The sequence below is a fragment of the Clarias gariepinus genome, chromosome 5, assembly GCF_024256425.1.
Source record: "Clarias gariepinus isolate MV-2021 ecotype Netherlands chromosome 5, CGAR_prim_01v2, whole genome shotgun sequence".
NCBI lineage: Eukaryota > Metazoa > Chordata > Actinopteri > Siluriformes > Clariidae > Clarias > Clarias gariepinus.
Window position 1 is genome coordinate 21,708,719 of NC_071104.1, and position 21,512 is coordinate 21,730,230.

General features: G+C 41.3%; 1 protein-coding gene across 7 annotated transcripts in view; it reads right to left on the bottom strand.

Moving 5' to 3' along the window:
• caska (calcium/calmodulin-dependent serine protein kinase a) overlaps positions 1 to 21,512 on the bottom strand; it is a 135,796-nt gene that overhangs the window by 66,081 nt on the left and 48,203 nt on the right. For all 7 annotated transcript variants that reach the window (XM_053495728.1, XM_053495723.1, XM_053495729.1 and 4 more), the window contains exon 2: positions 641 to 753. In XM_053495728.1, coding sequence (XP_053351703.1) covers positions 641 to 753 — 113 coding nt within the window. The remainder of the gene's footprint in view (positions 1 to 640; positions 754 to 21,512) is intronic.

Sequence of the window (21,512 nt, forward strand, 5' to 3'; positions counted from 1 at the left end):
AACTCCATGGTCCTGATTTTTCTGGTCACTGGACTACGATTCAGAAGGTCCCAGGTTCAAATCCCACGAAACCAACAGTTGTCCCTGTTATCCCTCTGGCCCTTAACCCTCAACTGCTCACATGTTTAATGAAATACAAATGCCATTCAACATCTGCTCAAAAGTAAGTATGCAGTAATTTCATTTGAACAGTTGATATCGGGACATGCCTGACGAGAGGTAAGTTTTGGTCTTGCTTTCCTGGGGAGGTCTTCATGAGAGCCAGTTTCATCATGGAGCTTAAAAGGTTTTGCAATTGCACTTGACAATACTGTTCTTGTCACAACAGCCGTCTTAAAATAACAACTGACTGTTGCTGTTGTTGCTGTTCTTACTTAATTTCCTAATGCCATATGTGTTATTTTATAGCTTTAAAAAAATCCAGTACTGAACTTCTGACTGGTGCTGTGTATGAGCTTCCAGAACGGATAGTGTTAGTGTGATTGACAGGGAGAGAGTACGTCATCATTCTCACTCAGACAGCATAGATGATTTTTCCCCTTTGGTCGATGTTTAACAAATGGTTCATGATTTCCTGATGAAAGAGTGAACGCTCTACTCTAGGCCTTTAAAGAAAAAAAAAAGTGTGTGTTTCTCTCACCTTCTGTGCTGAGGCCAGGGCTGGAGGTGAACTTGGCCACATCTACAATCTTCACTGCAAACTGCTGGCCTGTCTCTCTGTTGATGCATCTTCTCACCACGCTAAATGGCCCCCTGCATCAGGAAAACACACACACACACACGAGGTTAGAAGCTGTATTTACCACTGGCATGGGTTAGCGTGTACAGTTTTACAGCTCAATGTTTTTCAGCACTTCAGACTTGGATCTAGAAAACAGCGAATGTGTTTATGGCTACAGAGGTCCGGCTTTAGCGTCATGCTGATACCACAGCGGCAATGGTGTAATTGAAATTCGTGAAACAAATCCAAGAAGGACCCGGGGCGGAAAGTCCTAAACATTTCATTTATCCGGTGTCAGTGCCTCCTCTGCTTCCACTGCCATCTAAATAATTGAGCAATTGTTGCTGTTGCCTTGGTATCAGTGTGTAATCCAGGCCTCTGGGTCTTCGGATCTTTTGTCCTCTGCGCACGGACACACACACACACGCAAAATAAATTCACAGGAATGTAAAAACAGCTTCATTTTACCTATTAATAAATGAACACACCCCTAGAGCAAATGTTCGAGTGAATGATTTTTGTGGCTGAGAAGTGGGATGAGCCAGATAGTGCAAGAGGCTATACATAGCATGAGACTGTGTGTATATTTAGCCTGAGCGGTACGAGGGAAGGGAGGCAGTAACACCATGACACAGGACCATACTGTACACTCTGCGGATGAAGCAAGAGAAGACTCTTTACTGGGTTTTGGTGTCAGACAGAACAAAGGCCTGGTTTTAGTGAGAGGAGGGTTACTGTGACCTCTCATAATCCAGTCCAAACCCCTGAGAGAAAGAGAGAGATTTGTATTCTTAATGATATTATTATTATTATTATTATTATTATTAATATTATTATATTCTTAATTTTTATTATTTTATAGTTGCTAATATCTGTATACATTTCTTTTTAGTTGAAGCTAAATTCCAATATTTAATAATAATTTTATCTCTTCTGAAACACTTTGGCAGTACTGTACACATACGATCATGCCAGTAAAACTCTGCTGAAGAGTGTGTGTATGTTTTACATGGTTTCCCTTGATGAATTGCTCTTCTTGTACCACATTCTAAGGGGGAAGGGTGAGAATGATGGCTTTCCGTCCCGTTATGAGGCTTGGCACAGGTTTTTATACCGGATGCCCTTCCTAGCACAATCCTGCCATTTTATCCGGGCTTGGGACCGGCACTGAATCCAGAGGCTGGGGTTTGGGCGTTGGCTGGGATTCGAACCCGGGCCTTCCGCATGGCAGGTGAGAAACCTACCACTAAGCCACCAGTGCCCTCCAGGATGGGAATGATAGAGATATTGGGGAACTTCGACTGATACAGTAGGAACTAAAGATCAACAGAAAGGACTGCAGGAGCTACAGTTCCCTAGCTCATTTATAGAAATGACCGCTTGTTTGAATGTTGAGTTAGATTTATCCTGCAGCAGCTCGAACCCTGAGCACAATAACCTCTATTAAGTACGAGATCTGTATGCTATTAAGACGCCTACGACTGCACTGTTCAACTCTGCACTGTTTGATATCAACAAATAAGTCTCTTGTTGGTAAAAATCACTCATTACAGGCAAAATGGTGCATAATTGTAGGAACAACTCCCTCGTCCTATACTTTAGTTCATTTAGTTATAGATTATTCCATATTTGATTTAATTGCATAGGAAGCACATATAATATTAAATATTTTCTTAGGACTGATTTGTCTATTCTCATCACAAGCAGGGGTTCGGGTTATTTTAATATTCGTTCCCAACTTTTGTGTGTGTGTGTGTGTGTGTGTGTGTGTGTGTGTAAGGTCATGTGGTAAAAAATGTCAATAGTCATTGGTCAGAGTGAATAAAAGACTCATCAAGAGAGCAATTTTCATTTTTTTAATGTAGCCCTTTTCCATAAAGCACAGAAGAGCACTTTTATATAATAATCAGCTTTCTATACTGGAAGAAAGGTATGACAGACAGAAAGACAGTCAGCGCTGGACCATATTATCAGACTCATCTTCCCTTTACACTTTGCTTCCCCATTACCTACAAGTCAAGATGTATCATTACTTTTGTCACCATCTCGCCACTGCTGAAGGCTGCAATCATCTGCGTTATTCCTACAGTAATGGCCTTGCTGTTGATGGTGCTGCTTTTCTAGTCATTGTGGAAATGAAGAAATAAAGACAAGGCACATTTTTGACTGCTTTTATTTAGCCTAAATAAAGCCTGCTAGAGTCTTTTTTTTTTTCGTCCATTTTCCTGTAATCACAGCCAAGAACTCATTCGAAGATTACCAAACGGTCACTCGGTCGACGCGATGGCAGACAAGTGCTTTGATGAACTTACACGGACCATTCGGATTTCTCACTTCGCTTAAACTAAGCTGCATAAAGCTAGGAAAACCTCCGTTGGATTTGTCACCCCGTCACAGTGCCACAGTAGTGAGAATCGCAGCTCTCGCTCGCTCGCAGCTTTAGGAAGTGAACAGTCTGTCGCCTCCAGCTTTGGTGCTTGCTAGTGTACACGCAGGGTGACTGATGTACGGCACACGGTCGTGATAAGACAGCTCACACTCAAACACTTCCATTATGTACACATCATGCACGTTCATCACTTATGGGTACAGCGGCCAGACTGAGGTGAGCTTTACACACGGCACAATCAACCCATAAAATCTGATGAAGCAGGGAAAAAAAGCCCTAAAATGTTAAACAAGTCCAGAGTGGGAAAGTGATTAAAAGGGCCAACAGTAGGTGGGGCAAGAAAACTAAACGTCTTCATTATAAGTCCCGCATGTACAACTCCCTTCTGCTTCAATGCTGTCTTTGATCTGCAACGGCGAGAAGAGCGGCGAAGGACGCTTACTGAAGTGGGGCTCATTATCATATCATCCTGCTAATTCCAGCATGGGAAAACCCTGGGATTCCCCTCAGCACAGTCTGTGGAAGCAGATGGCACAGGGTCCAGAGCTGCTTTACTGCCAGAGCCTGAGGTTCAGAAGCCTCGCACCATGCGAGCGCAACCCCGAACTCACGCCGAGAGCCACAGCAGCACATTTCTGCTTCGGTCATGATAACTACAACACCACCTTTATACATCCTGCATGCTTTAGACTCTGCTAGAATAAATCTGCGCTGTTAGTCTTCAGGGCAAAATACAAAGCGGCGTCTATGTAAATCGATTCATTTAGCAGCCGCTGTGTGATTTACTGAAGCCTGGAAGTACTATAACTTCAGGAACGGATTTTAGGTGTGCAAATTAATCCCACCAAAGGGAAGGTAATACATTTGTAAAAATCCCAGATCACTTCAAGAAAGCCAAACTTATATCTATCCTAACTAAGACTTTATGCAAGACATAAACTAAGACATATTTCACATAATAAGCATATTATTGCTTTAGATAAGCTGGTTTAATATTATTCTCTACCCACTGGCACTAAATATATATTTATACCAAGCTTTGACAGTATTGTTAAAAAAAAAACCTTGTGGACAAGGTTGGTGTACAAACTCAACTACATTCGTATTCTAAACTGCAGTTGTTTGTCACGTCTCGTTAACTGTGGTTCTGTTCTTCTGGAAGGCTGTCAGAATTCTGAGAGCAAATATCAAGTGCATGAATGTCATCTAAATAGCGTTTCTTCATGTTGCTTCACTTTGCACATGATCACGAAGGCATTTACTCAGTAAATCCTCGCAGATCACCTGCAATGCACCCACTATTAATCACCAACACAAATGCAGACTAGTAATTGATGTAAATGTAGTGTGATGCATCATTTAATAAAGACACGCGAAATAATAAATATCTAGTGATTAGATGATGAAACCAAAAAAACTAAAAGAAGATTCGTATTGCTGAATACAGCTGTAGATCTCGAGAACACTGCTAGAGGGGAAAACGTGATCTCAGGGAGTAACGACAGCGATAAATAGTAGGACAGGATACAAAACTGAATAGCTGAAAAGCATTGAGAGCGAGGTGCCACGTGACTTGAAGAGATCCTCCCGTGTCCATGAAGGAAAGGTAATAACGCTGAGTAAGACTTGACTACCTTTAATCTCTGCAAGTCATTAAAGTGATTTCAATCCCTATACTCGCTCTCTGTCTACATCACAACCCTCTTGTGTGTGTACAATTGCTGTGTCTCATCTCACATACATCTGGAGATCGTGAGTCATCAGTCATACACGCTACGATTTGGGAGCACTTTTACACTTTTCCTCTGGTGCAATCTTCAGGATTATCGTCGTAGCAGTGCCTGATTGGGCGAAATGGACTCAGTCCCATGATGTCATCTGCTGTAGCAATGACCAGGGTGCATTTCCTGTATGATATAGTACAATTCAGTAAGAATTGTTACTCACTGCACATAAAGCCAGAGATAAATGTGAGTAAAAATTTTGAAAACTTTAAGCAGACAAAACTGTCCTTCTGACACAAACACATCAATGTGCCGTGTGACCCATCACCGTACAGTGTACGCGTGGCTTAAGAAAACTTGCCGGACTCTCTGCCAGCTTGGTACATCCCTTAGCAGGCTCAAAGCATTGTGGGAGTGCTAACATTGCCCAACAGCAGCTGCTACCATAATCACACGCTATGCCACCAGCGGTGATGTGCTGCAGGACACAGTAAGGGGCAGCTTTAGTGCCAGATATAACAGGGCGCTGTGCCCATTAAGCGAGGAGCGAGGCCACACTGCTGCTCCACACGCACACAAAACACACACACGTGGGAGTGAACGTGTCACGCTTGTTCTTGGCAGAGGGAAAAGGGGCTGCTAAATACAGGCAAGAATGATGGAAAGCAGACACATGCTGAGACTTCCTCGGGAACACTACACTGGCAGGCACAAACATGAGACAGGGACAGAATGAAAGGAAGAGAAAGACAAAGACGAGGAAGAAAAATCCTGAAAAGGATGAAAAAAAAGTGGGAGAAAAATAAAAGTGCCTAAAAAAAAAAGGGAGGAAGAAGAGCGGGGTGGTGTTTGTTCACAGCTGGGCTGCATTACAGCGAGAACGAGAAAGAACGAGTGAGTGAGTGAGTGTGTGAGTGTAAGAGAGAGAGAGAAAACCTGTCATGCTGTGTCAGGAAAACATGGTGAAGCAGGGGAGTGTATCTAACAGCACTGGGGTTGAGACCTAACTGGTCAGGGCTGTACTGGATTTAGAGTCTTTCATGGGGATACTGGGTGTAAGGCAGAAGTTTAAGACAAGATCAAATTGCCATGAGGTTCTGGGACGAAGCAATTCTATCAGTGATATAAAAACACTGAAGTTCAGTCCCTGGTCCTACACACGTCACACTGCCTCCTCGTGCATTACATTCAACTATATCGACAGACACCTGTGCAAATGTCAGCATGCAAAGGTGGAGTACGTGTGTCTGTCTGTGTGTGTGTGTGTGCGTGAAGGAATAATGAATTATCAAAAACAATGAGCTTTACACAAACACACTGAATGTGTCGAGAGAGAGAGAAAGTGTCGGCTGCACGGTGCCGTAGTGGTTAGCACTGTGACCTTTCACCTCTAGGGTTGAGGTGTTCAATTCCTTCTTTGGGTCTGTGCGTGTGTGTGTGGAGTTTGCATGTCCTCTCCGAGCTTGGTGGGGTTTCCTCCAAGGACTCTGCTTTACTCCCGCTTTCCAAAGACATGCAAATTAGGTTAATTGGCATTCCTAAATTGCCTGTAGTGTCTGTGTGTATGTGGGTGTGGGTGTGCGTGTGTGTGTGAGAGAGAGAGAGAGACATACAGTTGTGCAATATTAGTGTAAGAATAAGTCGAGTATAATGGTAGGCTTTGAATAATTAGAAAAGCTTTACTCTGTAGTAAGTGCACAGATGCCATTAGGATTAAAAGCTTGTTCAAGGTTAATTAAGCACTAACCCCCCTAATAAATATATAAATAAACATAAAACACAAGTCAAGCTTGCACGTCTCAGGGTCTTTAAAGGGCAAAGTTAAGCTGGTTTGAGTATAAACATGGCACTAGGATAAAAAAGAAGCGACTGCTCTAAACATAACAACGCACAATTACGCAGACACAACAAACACGTCGATGTCTGCCTGAGTCTGAAGCTCACTAAAGCACCGCAACACACAGAATAACTGATTCTACAACTAGAAGACCTCAGAGCTGTGTTTCATGGTCTGTAATCTGGGTGGGAGGCAACAGATGTCAAACCGGCCTGACTAATTTTTTACATTTATCCTACTTTCAGAACACCACGTAACGAGTGTTACACTAACATGACCATCTGAATCTTCTCAGATAAACAGTAATAACATATAATAAAATATCTAAAACCTGTAACAACATAAAAAAAAAAATCTAATATAAACAACTCGCGGTTTTTTTAGCATGTGTAACATCTGTGAGCTTTTATTATTTCACATCTGTTCATGTGCTGTAACCTGAGCATAAAGAGAAGTCCTGCCCCAGAACGATCATTACCACAAAACTAAAAGACCAAAAAAAATAAAAAAATAGCAGCGAATTAGATTTTTACATCAAATTCGTCTTTTGTTTATTAACAAAAACAATATGGGGCTTTAAAGTATTAGATAACCGCACATTTAATTATTTATTTAATTATTGTCCATTTGTTGGGTTTTCTCATGCAGTTATCAGCTAACATTCTAACATGTAAACAGACTTAATAGATGAAATATCCTTTAATGAACTTGCTTAGGAAATCATTCATGATGCAGGAAACTATTTAATGTGCATGCTTTGTGTGCAGAGGAATCTGATGTCATGATGGAGCACAGTTGGTGCTTTTAGCTCCATTGAAGGATAATTCGACATCTTACTAGGACATCCCATAATACTGAGACATCCAGCAGCTTGAGGAAGAATCCCATAAGGGTGTGATGGTCAGACGTCCTCATACATTTGGCTATTTAATGCAGTTTATAATAGAGACGGATGTGTGTGTGTGTGTGTGTGTGTGTTTAAGCTATGCTTGAAGCACACAGCACTCAGTAAATTTATCACTGCAAACTAAAAGGCTAGCGCTCTGAAACCAACTCGTACTCTCAAACCAGGAGGTTGCAGCCACTGACCTAACCACGAGACCACTGTGCTATCAACAGACCAAATAGTTATTTTAATATTCTATAAAATGAGACAAGCTATCTACCCAGTGCATGTTACATACCTACATGAAGTGATGTTATCATTGCCTCACTAAGTTTCACCAACTGTACGTCATCACCCTGAAACATTTATTTCACCGAGGCAGGGCTACACGTGCACACATGCTCAATTACCACACTATACGCCTGGGGCTTATTCATATACAGATGCACATGGACTGGTAGAGAGATGAAAGCGTTAACTTGTGCTGGGCGATATAAAAAATATTAGACATTTTACCTTGATTATGATTAATGAACCATTATATATTTTTTGTTGTTTGTTTTTAACATCATAATTCACTGCCGAGGTTTGTACTGTAAATAGACTCAACCATAAAAGCTGGGGTATTTTTTTTTTCTAATGAACAGAGCTGTTTTCATGCTGCAGATAGAGTGGGGTGACCCCACACATGGTAGTAATGTTCCCATACATACACGTACATGGGATGAAGTTTCAGGAGAATTTTTTTTATTACAGAATGTTAAAGATTTTATTTCATTATTATATTTTTTATAAAAGACATGGGCAAGATTACAGTGATAGAGTCTTCGAATGTTGGGTCTGACTAATTTTCGATTACTCGCTTAACTCTTATGTTAACTACACTGCGAATAATTATAATGTCGCTGAAGGTGACAATTTAATTTAAGAATTTTGCTAATATTTGTTACCGTGTTAAACTTGATCAGATGATTTGAGCTAAAGTGTAAACAATATATGTGAGAGCTTGTTCTATTGATGCACTCCATGCAGTCACTGCCTGGTTGAGAGGAGACGAGATCTCCAAGATTTACAGCGAGCTCTTTGAAGGTCTGAATAAAAAATGTAAGAAGCATGTAGTACATTTCTCCATGGAAATGAAGTGAAGAGTGAGCGTACACTGTATTCCGTTTCTGTAACATTCAAGCAAACTATAAATAAATAATCTGAAAATGTATTTAAAGTAAATAAAAAAAGTACAATTTCTTGTTTTCTTCCCCAGTATTTTTTCACTCATGGGGTGTAAAGGCAAATGTGGTTATAAATGTATGAACGTCAGACATTATCAGGTTTTTGCTTAGGGAAATAATCAGAAGCATCCTATTTAACTTCATAAAGCAGTCGATGGCTGGAGGCACAATGGCGGCCGGATGCAGGGGGGTGAGTGTTGAGTGATCAGAGGGAATTGTACGGTCTCGGCTCTCTACTCGGCACACAGGAAGCTGCGGAGGAGTCCAGCTGCACACTGGAGCACCATTCAAAGCTGCTGTGCAGATGGAGCCAAGCTTTTAGAGCAGGAAATCAACACACTGCTGCTTACCAAAAAAGTGTCGGTGTTCGCACACACTCGCACACAGTGTGTTGGGTTCAGGGCTTCACTAACATGAACACCATGACCTCGCCCATGCCCCGCTGCTGTTTGATAAAAGAAACTGTATGAGAAAGAACAGACACTCTCCTGAGACTCCCTTAAAACCTATGTGCAGAGCGTCAGAAGATCTGAGTGGGACATGAGGGTCACAGTGACCTGGGCAAGATCTTTTTGGGAGAACTAGCAAAATGTCACCCACATACAGTACATTCATCCTTCACCTCAGGACCAGCTTGTGTGCGTTTTCCCCACACTCCTCCCATATTACACGCTACAGCTGCTTGGCTATAAGCATACAGAGGAGGTAAAGTGTGATTATCCTAGTGCTGTCAATCAATTACAAATCCTAATCTAAATTCTAATCGACAGACGATGACTGTGATTAATCAAAAATCAGATTTACTTTATTATAGACAACATCAGAATAAAGAAATGCATGATAAACTTGTTAGAGGAAACATTATGCAGTTGGAGAATACCTCAAACATTTAACAAATGTTAAAGTGAAATCTCTGGAATGAGCCTGGCATTGCATGCAGTGGCTGGGAGTACGGGGTACGGGGAATCAACCCACCACCGGCAGGGCTTGAACCCGGATACTCAGAATCAACAACCCAGAGCCTTTGCCACCTGAGCCACCACTCCCACGTCTCACATTTAGCAACTTTGGTTTTTCCAAACTGCCACTTAAAAGCTTTTTATAATAAAACCGTTCAGCACACCTAGTGATGTTTCCTCATTAATTAATTAGTACCCGCGCTAAATCTGCCATTATCACACACAGCCGGGAAGTTATTAGGGTTTGATTATTTTGCATTAAAAAAAACAGCAATGCAGTTAAAATAGCAGTTGAAATTTCTAGATTAATTATATGTGCTAATAGATAGATAGATAGATAGATAGATAGATAGATACGTACACCTTATTAATCCCTTGAGGGAAATTATTGCGCTACAGCAGCAGCAGGTTCCATAAACAGTAGTAAGAAAAATGAATTAATAAATGAATAATGCATTAAAACTGAAAGCCCTAAATTTAAGCTTTAAACTTTAAAGCTTTTTCAAATGATAGCATTTTTAAGCTCAAGTAAAAGGGATGAAACACTGTCACAAATACACAGTGTATATCTGATGGTGGAAAAGGCGTCTTTCACTTTTATGACTTTCTTGAATATTTGATATCCATGAGTCTTAAAACCTTAGTGTGAGTGATGAAGTGGTTTTGTCTTATTTGCATGCAGCTAACTAACTGCTGTGGTCAGGAGACAGCTTATTAAACTCATAATGAGTAATGTGTACGTGTACACACACTGAATAATGGCTGGTTGAATCATAAAGTTTAGTGCGAGAACATATTTCACATTTGATAAATAAATGATACCAGCTCCATGAAAATAACTCGGGATAATTAGAAGACATAATTAAGCCCTTTTCTCTAAGCTATTTCTTTCTCAGTACCTAAGAGATGCGGCATGACATCATACTGACTGTGTCTGTGCACGGTGGTGACCAAAAGTATTAAGACAACATATGCCAGATATTATTATGGTTCTCCTGGTGCACAAAACAGGTGATGTCACTAATTAGTTCTAACCTATCTAGCTGAAGAGTTGAGCTAATTACCTAAAAAACTAGCGAAAACTGATGATGTCTTCTGAAGTCATGGCCTGGGTCATCTCCAGACCTTAACCCAAAAGAAAACTGTTGAACAAAAGTGAAGAAGGCACAAGAAGACACACCCCCCTCCCCACTCCCAGCTCAGTTGATTTGAACATTGCGTCTTCCTCACCTGAACAAATGGAGTTTATCACAGTATAAGGGTAATACTCTAAATGTCACATGCTTTCCTGTGGACTGCTCCATCATCCAGCTGTACAATGTCCCTAACAGGTAGAAAACAAAGGGCAATGGTAATTTCTTATATGATGCCTCTATATCCAGCCCAACATCCTGACTCGAGCAGGCAACTCACAGTCTACGTCACTGTAGCCACAGGCTATGAATTATATAACGCCTTGTGAACACTTTTCTGGCCTCGAGTTTCAGCATCTTTACTGCGACGTTCTGCATTTCCTGGTATCAAAAAAACGTTTTTTAATAAGAAAACAAACTTAGCAGAGAACAAAATACTCACAGCACACAGAATCCTGTGTTACATGGAGACGTTATTGGTGTGTACAGTATTTAAGACAATCTTGTTTGTTTGCTGATTGACTGGAGGAAAACTGTGTGGTCATTAGTCTGTTACTTCGATCAATTTGGTTCTTCATAAAAATAGCAGGTACTTAAGCAGCAAAAACATCATGACCACCCATCTTATATTGAGTACCTCCCAATCTTCTGGGACTAAAACAGTAACGAGTTGTGACACCTTTCTATGAGAGTCAGTATTACCCATTCCAACAATCTGAGCTACATTAACTCATTCTATCTGATCTCAATGCACAGGCCATACTTCCTACGCATCAGTGAACCTTGGCTGCCCATTACTCTGTCACTGGTTCGCTGGTTTTCCTTTCTTGGATTAATTTTGGTAGGTCCTGACCACTGCAGACCAACAACACCCCCAGGAGCTGTTACTGGAGTTGTTCTGCCCCATCCCAACACGGACTTCGTCACAGTAGCTACAACTACAATATCTCATTACACAGACACCTGCAAGTGGGTGGGATATACTAGACAGCAAGTGAACATTTTGTCCTTGTTGAAGTTGATGTGTTGGAAGCAGAAAAAAAATGTAATGATTTAAATGAGATTTTTTGCGAATTTGACCAGTGCCAAATTGTGATGGCTAGACGAGAACAATTCCAAAACGGGCAGCTCCTGAGCTCTGCTGCTCAAAGCCTGGGCCCAAGTGTTGCCACATGCTAATTACAGCTGGCATGAAGTCTGAATAGGAAGGGGAGCGGGGAAAAGTCAATATAAGTGATATATCAGCCAGTCTAGATCTGTGCTGAGTGATGGTGATGCCGCTGCTCAGGTGACAAGCTTTTACCTTGTTACCTTCTTTTGGACTAAGGCAAAGCTGCTCTGTTGGAAACTGTTAAAATCCAATCATTATTTAATGCATATTTAATGAGCTGTGACCCAATCTCAATCCACTGACTGAGTGTGGAAACGCTTTGTGTGTGTGTGTGTGTGTGTGTGTGTGTGTTGAACAAGCACACACCCCAGGCCAGACGCTGATAAAGAAAGAAAACTTCAGTTCACATTCAGTCATAAACCCTGCCAACAGAACAGCAGCAGAAAGATTGCTCTTAGGATTAATGAATCAATTTAAGTAATTATTTCTCAGCAGAAGGCCAGCCATAGTGAAATAAAGTCTAATTGGATTGTTTGCAGCACAGACTGAAAAAAAAAAAAAAAAAAAAAAAAAAACTCATCCATTTCTCTTTACCTCCTGCGCTCTCTTTATCTTCACCTCACAGAGTGGTGGAAGTCTACACACACACACACACGAACTTTCACCCAGCAGCTAAACCAGTGACTGACAGCACACAGTACAGTAGCACCTGAATGTGTACCTGTGCTACTCAAATGTCTGAATCTCACATACACACACACCAAACCCATGCTCTCTTATTATGACAATGACGTATTTTACTTTCCCACTCATTCTTGCTCAGTGTGCTGTATGTGGTGTGTGTGTGTGTGTGTGTGTGTGTGTGAGAGACTGTTGGTGGGAATCTCTCACTCTGTATTGCCACTGCTTGCTCATCATGTTCATTACTTCATTAGCCTCAGCAGTAAATCAGCTATTCCTCTGAGAGTAGATTTGCTAACAGACGCCGTCCCAGCAGTGAGCGCGCGCACACACACACACACACACACACACACACACACACACACACTTGGGGAATTATAGTGTCTGTTATGATCTGATGTGATTTCAATCCAAACACCTCAGGTTGCTCTCTCCCATGTTGTAAAGATCATAAGTCGTTTCAGCAAATGTCTCAATTATCATAGTCACAAAGAGTGGTTTTATATCAGACCTCACAGTCACACAACCACAGAACTGATAACCTTTAAGCATTTTAGACAGGAGCTCTGCATTTTAATGTAAGAGTTATCACTCTAAAATTCCCGAATTCCCCCTCGAAAGGGCAGATTAGTCAACTGACATATGACCCTGGAATGACTGACAGTTCTGTAGGTGTTTGTCATATTAACAAAAACCACTAGAAGCCCCGTCACCTTCCTTCATCTCACATTTGTAAATTTTCTTAGTTGAAAGGTCTGGCTTTGCTCTCCAAAAAGCTATACAATTGCAAAACTAAAAATAGAATAAATACCAGCAGCCAAAGGTATGGTTGTTATCTATTAACTATATTTACGTTACTGAATCTGGTCAAATTTTTTTTAGATCAACATATGTACAGTTAATGTATATCTCCTAATGATAATTTCATATGAACTCTTTCCAACAATGAACACGTTGTTATTGAGAATCTCTGGTTGCTTCCACACCAGGGACTCTGAGTCCAGATCCGAGCATGGCGAACATTAGGCACCATGATTAGGTTGCCGGTGGGCTAGTGGAGAGCAGGGGTTATCAGACTCGGGCACATTATGAAGCAGTTGTGTGAAATCCCTGCCGGAAGACAGTCTCAGGGGGCTTTTACATGCAATGCGAGCCAGCATCAAGCAGACTCGACCCCAAGATCGAGTATGAATATCGTGTAGTGGATCGACAAACTGTATCCGGCTCCACTTGAAAAGGTGGTCTTAAGTACGGTTCATGTATACCCGGACACAAGTCGCATCAGGAATGAAAATGTGCCAAATCATGGAAGTGGACTGCTATTTAGGATGTCATGCCATTGTTTGATCGGGACAATGTCAGGCAGACTGTCCCGATCAAACAATTATGACAGAATCCATCTGGTCTCATTTGGAAATTAAAAAGGTCCTCTGCGTATTCTTGTTACTGGCACGTTTTTTTTTTTTTTTGTGTGTCAATTCACGTATCGCCACTCTAACTCCAAAATTCCTTTATAAAGTTCCTCTATAAACGTAGAGATGGTACAGTCTAACCCATTCACACGATGGCAGGCAGCACAGTGCCCTGTATTTTAGAGTAAAGATGAAATCAGGATATATATATAAATATATATATATAATATATATATTATAATATATATTGGATTCCGAGCATAATTCATTCCAGAAGTGGGTTCATATTCCAAAGCACTCGTAAACCATATTTACTTTTCCCATGAGAAATAATGGAAACTCAAATTATTTGTTTCACAGCCCAAAAAAATAAATACATAAAAAGAACTAATAAAACAAATTAACCTGCATTAACCTTTAAAAAAAAAAAGTCCAGACAGATAAGTGTTTCCGTTTATGCACACAGACGCTGTGTGTGTGTTTGGGTCTGTCGTTATGTGCGTGCACGCGCATAATTTGTGTAATTTTCGCGTAAAACAACAAGGGCATGCGTGATACATGATACTCGGTACTTGTGAACCAAAACCTGCAGATTTTTTAAGTCAAAAAGTATTAAAAATCTTTGCTGGTCTTGCGGAACACTCGCAAACCGTGTTACTCACAATTCGAGGTTTCAATGTATATATAAAATCATGATATTTACAGAATCACACACATCTAATCACACTTAGATATTGTTATAATATTGTATCGGCTGGTCCCTGGTGATTTTCACTGCTTATATTTACATACATTAACAGATGTATGCTAAGAAAGCTTCGTCTGTAAATATATGACTATGTTGGCATGAAAAGCGTGATGTCTCCTCAGCACTGATGATAAAGCTGAGTATACAAAAGAAAAAAAGAAAAACCTTGTGTGTAAATAAAGTCTTAGCACTTCCCCAGTCCATCTAAGCTAGACACAGCAGTCACAAACCGCTTCATATGAGTATTCAAACACCCAGATGCACTCCAAAATGCACCCTTATTGCAAGGACAAAAGCAATATTGGAGCTCTCCGTCACACAGGAGCAGAGCAATAACCTCAGCACCTGTCCCAGGCCATCAGTGTAAACCAGATGAAACAGCCAAACTGATCTCAGTTGAGCAAAATGCATCAGTGGACCAGTGAGTGCTGCCTGGTTACAAAATGCCAGCTGCACCCAAACACTGTGTTCAGTCTGTAATAACAGCTTTGTACAACATAAATCCAAGCAGTTATAAAGAAGATGGATAAACAATGCACAGAGACTGAGAAGCATAGGCTGGCTGTGAGCAGTAAAGAAAGGCCTTTGTGTTTTACAGGCAATAGAAAGCCATAAAAGTAATCACGACACGAGACAACTTCTTCCTCTTCCTTTATTGATCCGCTAGAGAAAGGATGAAAGAGATGGGAAAATGGTCCCTCAGCTTGTGTGAGGAGTCTGTCTGGGGGGCGGAGGTCAGGAAGGAAAAGCTAAGACGGGGCAGAAAGGAGGGAATGAGAATAAGCTGTAGGCAGACAGGCGGCCGGATGAGTCCCGTCTCCCAGGGCTCCGTGCAGGAACAGACAGTAACCTTAGCTCCTGCTGCACATCGGTCATGCTGAGCTTTTCTGCTCTTCCTGAGTGATTTGCTGTCAGATCTCACTAGGGCATACAGACATGCACTGATACTTTTGTTCCAAAGACATATTGCAGATTTTTAAAAGTTCTCTGCATTTCAACTTTTAATAAATGTTAGGTTTGAGAGACAAATTTTTCTTTCGTAGATCCCAACATTCACCTGCTTCTCCTGCAGTTACTGTACAATAAGTTTCAACCACAATCCTGTTTCTACAGAGGGTACAGCTGCTGGTGGGGAATTATTGCAAAGAGCCACTGCAGCCTCTAGCAGCGCCAGGCAGGCACTCCGCCACACTGCCCACAGCTGGCACCAGCAATCGCTCAGGCCCACAAGCAGGGCACATGGGCATACAGGGCATGGCCCAGTCTGGGGCATGTGCTGTCAAGAGTTTTCCCATTTATAGAGGAAGCACATGGAGAAAGATAGATAGATGACTGAACAACACAGACAGAGAGAGATGAATGAACAAAAGATCAATACTGCCATCCGCTGTGCAGAGCTCTGGATGCATTAAAGAGACACACAACAGGAAAACAACAGCATGAAAACCATTAAGAACTCAAGTGTGTTCAGGCCAATAATATTCAGACTGACTCATATTTAATCATAACAGCACTGAACATTTCAATATTTAGAGAGGAAACTGTTGTTTATTCATTTCTGTTACTTCACATCCTAGATTTTATTCAGCATAATGAGCAGTGCATACACACACACACACACACAAACACACACGATCCACTTTAATTGAAAACCTGTACACCTGCTCATTTATGCATTAACCCAATCAGTCAATCATGCGGCAGCAGCACGATGCATACACTCATGCCGATACACACCAAGAGCTTCAGTTAATGTTCACATCAAACACCAGAATGAAGAGGAAGTATGATGTCTGTGGCTTTAACCATGGCGGGGTTGATGGCTTAGATCTTTCACAGGCTGATCTCATGGCATTTTTCACACACAACGGCCTCTAGAAGTTAGAACAGAATGGTACAAAAAAAAAAAAACACTGAGTGATAGTTCTTTGGGTGGAAATGCCTTGTTGATCAAAGAGGTTAAAGGAAAATTTGTTTGAGTTGCCAGAAAGGACAGTAACCCAAGGACAGTAATCACTATTCATGAGTGTGGTGAGCAGAAAAGCATCTCAGCATGAGGCCACTCTCATACTCGGCATAATTGATTTATACCACAGCCAAAAACAATTGCTCCTCCTCCGCCCTCTCTATCCCTGCTGGCCAACATTCACATTACTACTGTTCTCTTTCTCTGGTACTTGTGTATTTTCACCCTCTCATACATCAGGGGACAATATGCCACCAGTTGGTTTGTGAGCCACAATTAAAACACAAGGAGAAGAAGAAAATGAGGAAGTCGCACTTCGCACTATGTACCTAATATTATTGATACTTCGGGAAAAAAAATATCAAGAGCAACGCTCTCACATGCCCTACTACTTCATCAGCTATGGCTGTGTAGGTCAGATGGGCTACGTGCAGACAGAGATTTGGGAGGCACGAGGTACAGATGACATTGCGTCCACTTCCATTTTCAGGTATGATTGGCTTCCATATCTGATTCAAACCGTACCGTGCTCAAGAATACCTTTTCCAGTGGGCGCGGAATGGTTGTGTTCTCACTGATTAAAATAAACCAGACTTTAAAGTCAAGTGTTTTTGTAAACAACTCCAGGGCCCTAATGAAAAAAACGCACTGAGACTATCACGAGCAAAGGGTCTTAAACTGTGTAGTTCGGGTGAACCAGTAGATAGGTGTGGAACCCGATGTGGTCTACTAGAGTTGTTAAGAATGATTCTTTGAGTTACTCTGGATTTCCTGTCGGTTCAGATCTCTAATCTACAAGGGGTTTCAGCCTGCAGACACAATGTTTTTTCCACCTTTCCTTAAACTCTAGAGACTGTTGAGCTAAACTGGTTATGAGTTACAGAAAGAAAGTCCTCCTTACAATGACGATCAGTTTACACTTAGTCTAAATACTTCAGTCTGTACGAAAGACAGGTTCTGGGCTCGCTTGAGGGCGAGGCTCATGATCGCACAGAGAAGAATTGCTTTGAACTGTTGGTTCTGCAGTGCCATATATCACACTTGTGCATGCAGGCTTAAGAAATGGTAGGCACAAGAAAACACATGGAACCAATGGCGTTACTCAGCATGTGGCAGGGAAGTGAATCCCAGACCATCAATTTAAAAAGGACTATGGGTCTGTTCTCTGGTTCTACAATTTAAAAATAATGAGAGCTTGTTTTGAAAAAGAAAGAGCAAGCACACAAAAAAGAAATGATCAGAAACCCCTTCTATCACTGCTTTCCTAAAACTGCAAAACACAAACTTAAAGAAAAAAAAAATCATCAACCACTGAGACCATTACCATGATGTGCAGCGTAGCATTTCATCAAACCACTTTCCATTTTTCAAAATTAGCATGCAGATTTTTGTCTCATATATACTTGTGTGTGTGTTTGCATGGCCAGTTATGATATATCTAAAATTGCACCTCACAAGCATGAACACATTTACACTGTTTCTGTTCTGCCAGACGATATTAATGAGGCATAACTCCATTTCAGTCATCTGCACCGGGGTCCATAGACTCAACTCTCAGCTGCCATTTTTTTCTTAACTTCCTCATCACCACCCTCCCCCAGTCCTTCGTTTCATAAAAGCTCGCTAAAAGGCAAGCACTTCCAGCAGTGATGAAGTGTCTTTCCTTTTGCCCAGACAAAATATGCTGAGACAACCATGGGATCAGTTTTCTGAGCAGAGAACAGCGAGCTGGAATCAGCACTTCGTGCGTATGAATGCATGTCTTGTCCTAATGAGGATCCAAATCCAAAAACAATAGTGGAATACAACACAGGAAAACACTTTAGAAACCTGACACAAAAAAAAAAAAAACAATCAGATGAAAGTAAGAACTGAACGTCATCGGTAGTTCTTGTGCAGCGTTTTGCACGACGTAACGCTTGTACATATTGTTGAGGGTGTTCTTTACACAGCGAAGTAATCCAAGCAAGCACTTGGACCACATTTGAATTTTGCAATAAGGAGTGCGCTGTTTAGATGATCAAGTTTATTTCCTAAAGTCTTAAACTATGCATTACTGGCACAGAGGGAAGTGTGGGGTCCCCAGGAGTCCGATCCTGTTTGAAGTTTTATATGAACGTCCTGACAGGTTCCTTGACCAGGATAAAGCAGGTGAATTAACTAAATTATTACAATTCTGTGCAGCTCAAGAACAATGTTTTCTGTAATTCTGAATATTATACACATCATAATTATAATCAGCAATCAACTCTAGCCTTCATTACTCAGCACTGACTGGTAGATCAGAGACTCAGAGGTACTGTAGACTGTTGATTTGATCTTTTGGCATTGCGACTTTAAATTGGATTTCGTTCAAACAGTTATAGTTTTAAAAAATTAAAACTATTAATCAGTTTTAATACATAATGAAATGATGTGTAACTTTTATTGAAAAAGTTAATTGTTTTGTTAGTGTATTATTAATTCTTTAAATGTCTTGTCTTATAAAAAGTGATCTTTTCCCTGCCAATCATCTTCTTCACACTCCAGTCCAGTAGGTGCTGGCATTAGACAAACTGCCCAGAAATACAGAAGAAGAAGCAGCGTTACTCTTGCAAAACGAAATGTATTTGTGGAAGATCTGTTGTGCAAAATCAGTTAATGTTTATGTGCAGTACTTTTAAGGACTCAATTTTAGACCATTTAATTGCACTGACGAGCAAAAGATTCATTAAGTTACACAGCTCTACTGACCGGGGCTTGTTCTTCAATCTTGGAAAATCAGGGTCCATATAAAGAAAGAAATGGAAAGACAGGGGTAATATGATGTCCCTTGGCAAGTCATGAACTGTGTGTGTGTGTGTGTGTGTGTGTCACAGAGTGCCACCTCTGATCCATTTTACACATATGATTGCCAACAGTGTCTAAACAGTGACTCTCGGGTCACGCTGGAGTGCGAGAAAGACAATCTGTTAACAGCAGACTGAGAGCAATAACACCTCAGGGGAAATGAGTGTGATAAACCTTGGAATTTATCAGCAAAAAAAAAAGAAAATTCCAGCAAGTCCCGGCACTTGAGACCTCCCGGTTTATCACATGGCTGTCCGCACATCCTCAGGAACAACTGCTATGGAACTATTTAGATAACATTGTTCAAACTGACTCCACCGCCACCCATTCATTTTTATATTGCACAGGGAGAACACACACACACACACACACACAGACCAGAGGCGGGAATTGACCCCTAAACCCTGGAGGTACTGTACGAGAACACGGTGCTAACCACTACACCGCTGGCCCACCTGAGCATTTATCCATTTAAATGTAATTGAACATGTTCTACAAAAACAAAGTTATTAATTTTCTACAGAAAATACTTGTATGAAGGTAATATCATAATTGTAACTTTATCTTTTGGATGCAAATGTAAAATGTAAACTTATTCCCACATGGGACAAATTATTATTTTTATTTTGATAAAGTCAGGCTCCTTCACATGCTCACTGCACAAGGCGGTTGAGCTTGTGTTAATCACCTCCTATACCGCTGGACAGAAAAACTCACTGTGTGTCATGTTCAATACCTTCCTTCTGAAGAAGACATATATAATAAGAAGTCACCTCATAATGAACAATGAACACTCATACAAAGATGACATGTGTGTTTGCACATGTGGGTGTGGGTGGCAAAGATTTCATGCTCCATTAAGACTCCATTTTCATGTTGGCGCAGATATTTTTCATGTGCATCACATGTGCTGATGGTTAGCACCCAAATGGATAGCAGTGTTTTCTTCACCGGTAATGAACTTCCACAGGATGTCTCTCGCAGAATGCCATCCGGGGTCGAGCACCTGAGAGGAAACCAGGAGAGACGCTTCCGAGAAACGGCAGAACGGTGACACTGACAGTGTGTAGGAGGAGGAAAGGGACACCTGTACAGCCTCACAATACACTCAATTCAACACGGCACAATTGCGGACGGCTCATTGCTCAGTGTTTGTGTTTGTCTAACATCTAGACACCTGACTCATCGCCCAGGTGTACAGCTTCAGTACAGGCTTTGGGCAAGTTTGTTGGAGATCACGTCTGGTGTTCACTGCACCTGGACCGAGACACACACACACACACACACACACACACACACACACACACACACACACACACACACACACACACACACACACACACACACACACACACACACACACACACACACACACGTCATCCAGCTTAAACTGACAACACAGGACACATTTCCCATGTACATACAGTATACTGTTGTGTGAAAGGCAGGGAGGGAAGCACTGTGTGATGTAATACTCGTTTATTGACTCCCTCAACTTTTGATAAATGTGCAGAAAAACAAAGAGTCTGTTTACAGCTCCTCACTGAAGCGGTCCTCTCAGCCAAGCATTAACCACCAGTATAATCCCCAAAGGCATGAGCAAACACGCAGCCTCTTACCTACAAACAACCAGAAAATGAAAACTAAATATTGGTACATTTTTATTGAATTTTTAAAATGAACACAGAGAGCCTGTAAAAGTTCTGTGGGATGACAGTCAGCCATAATAAGCTGCTCCACATGTACTGAATTAAGCTGATATTGAGTCCATGTGCGTTTGTTAATTCCCCAAACTGCGATCTCTAGACACTGACCTAAACTGCTTCGTCAGCAAAAGAGGTGTAATACTGCCTGGGCTTCGGATTTGTGCATGGCCGGGTGTCAAAG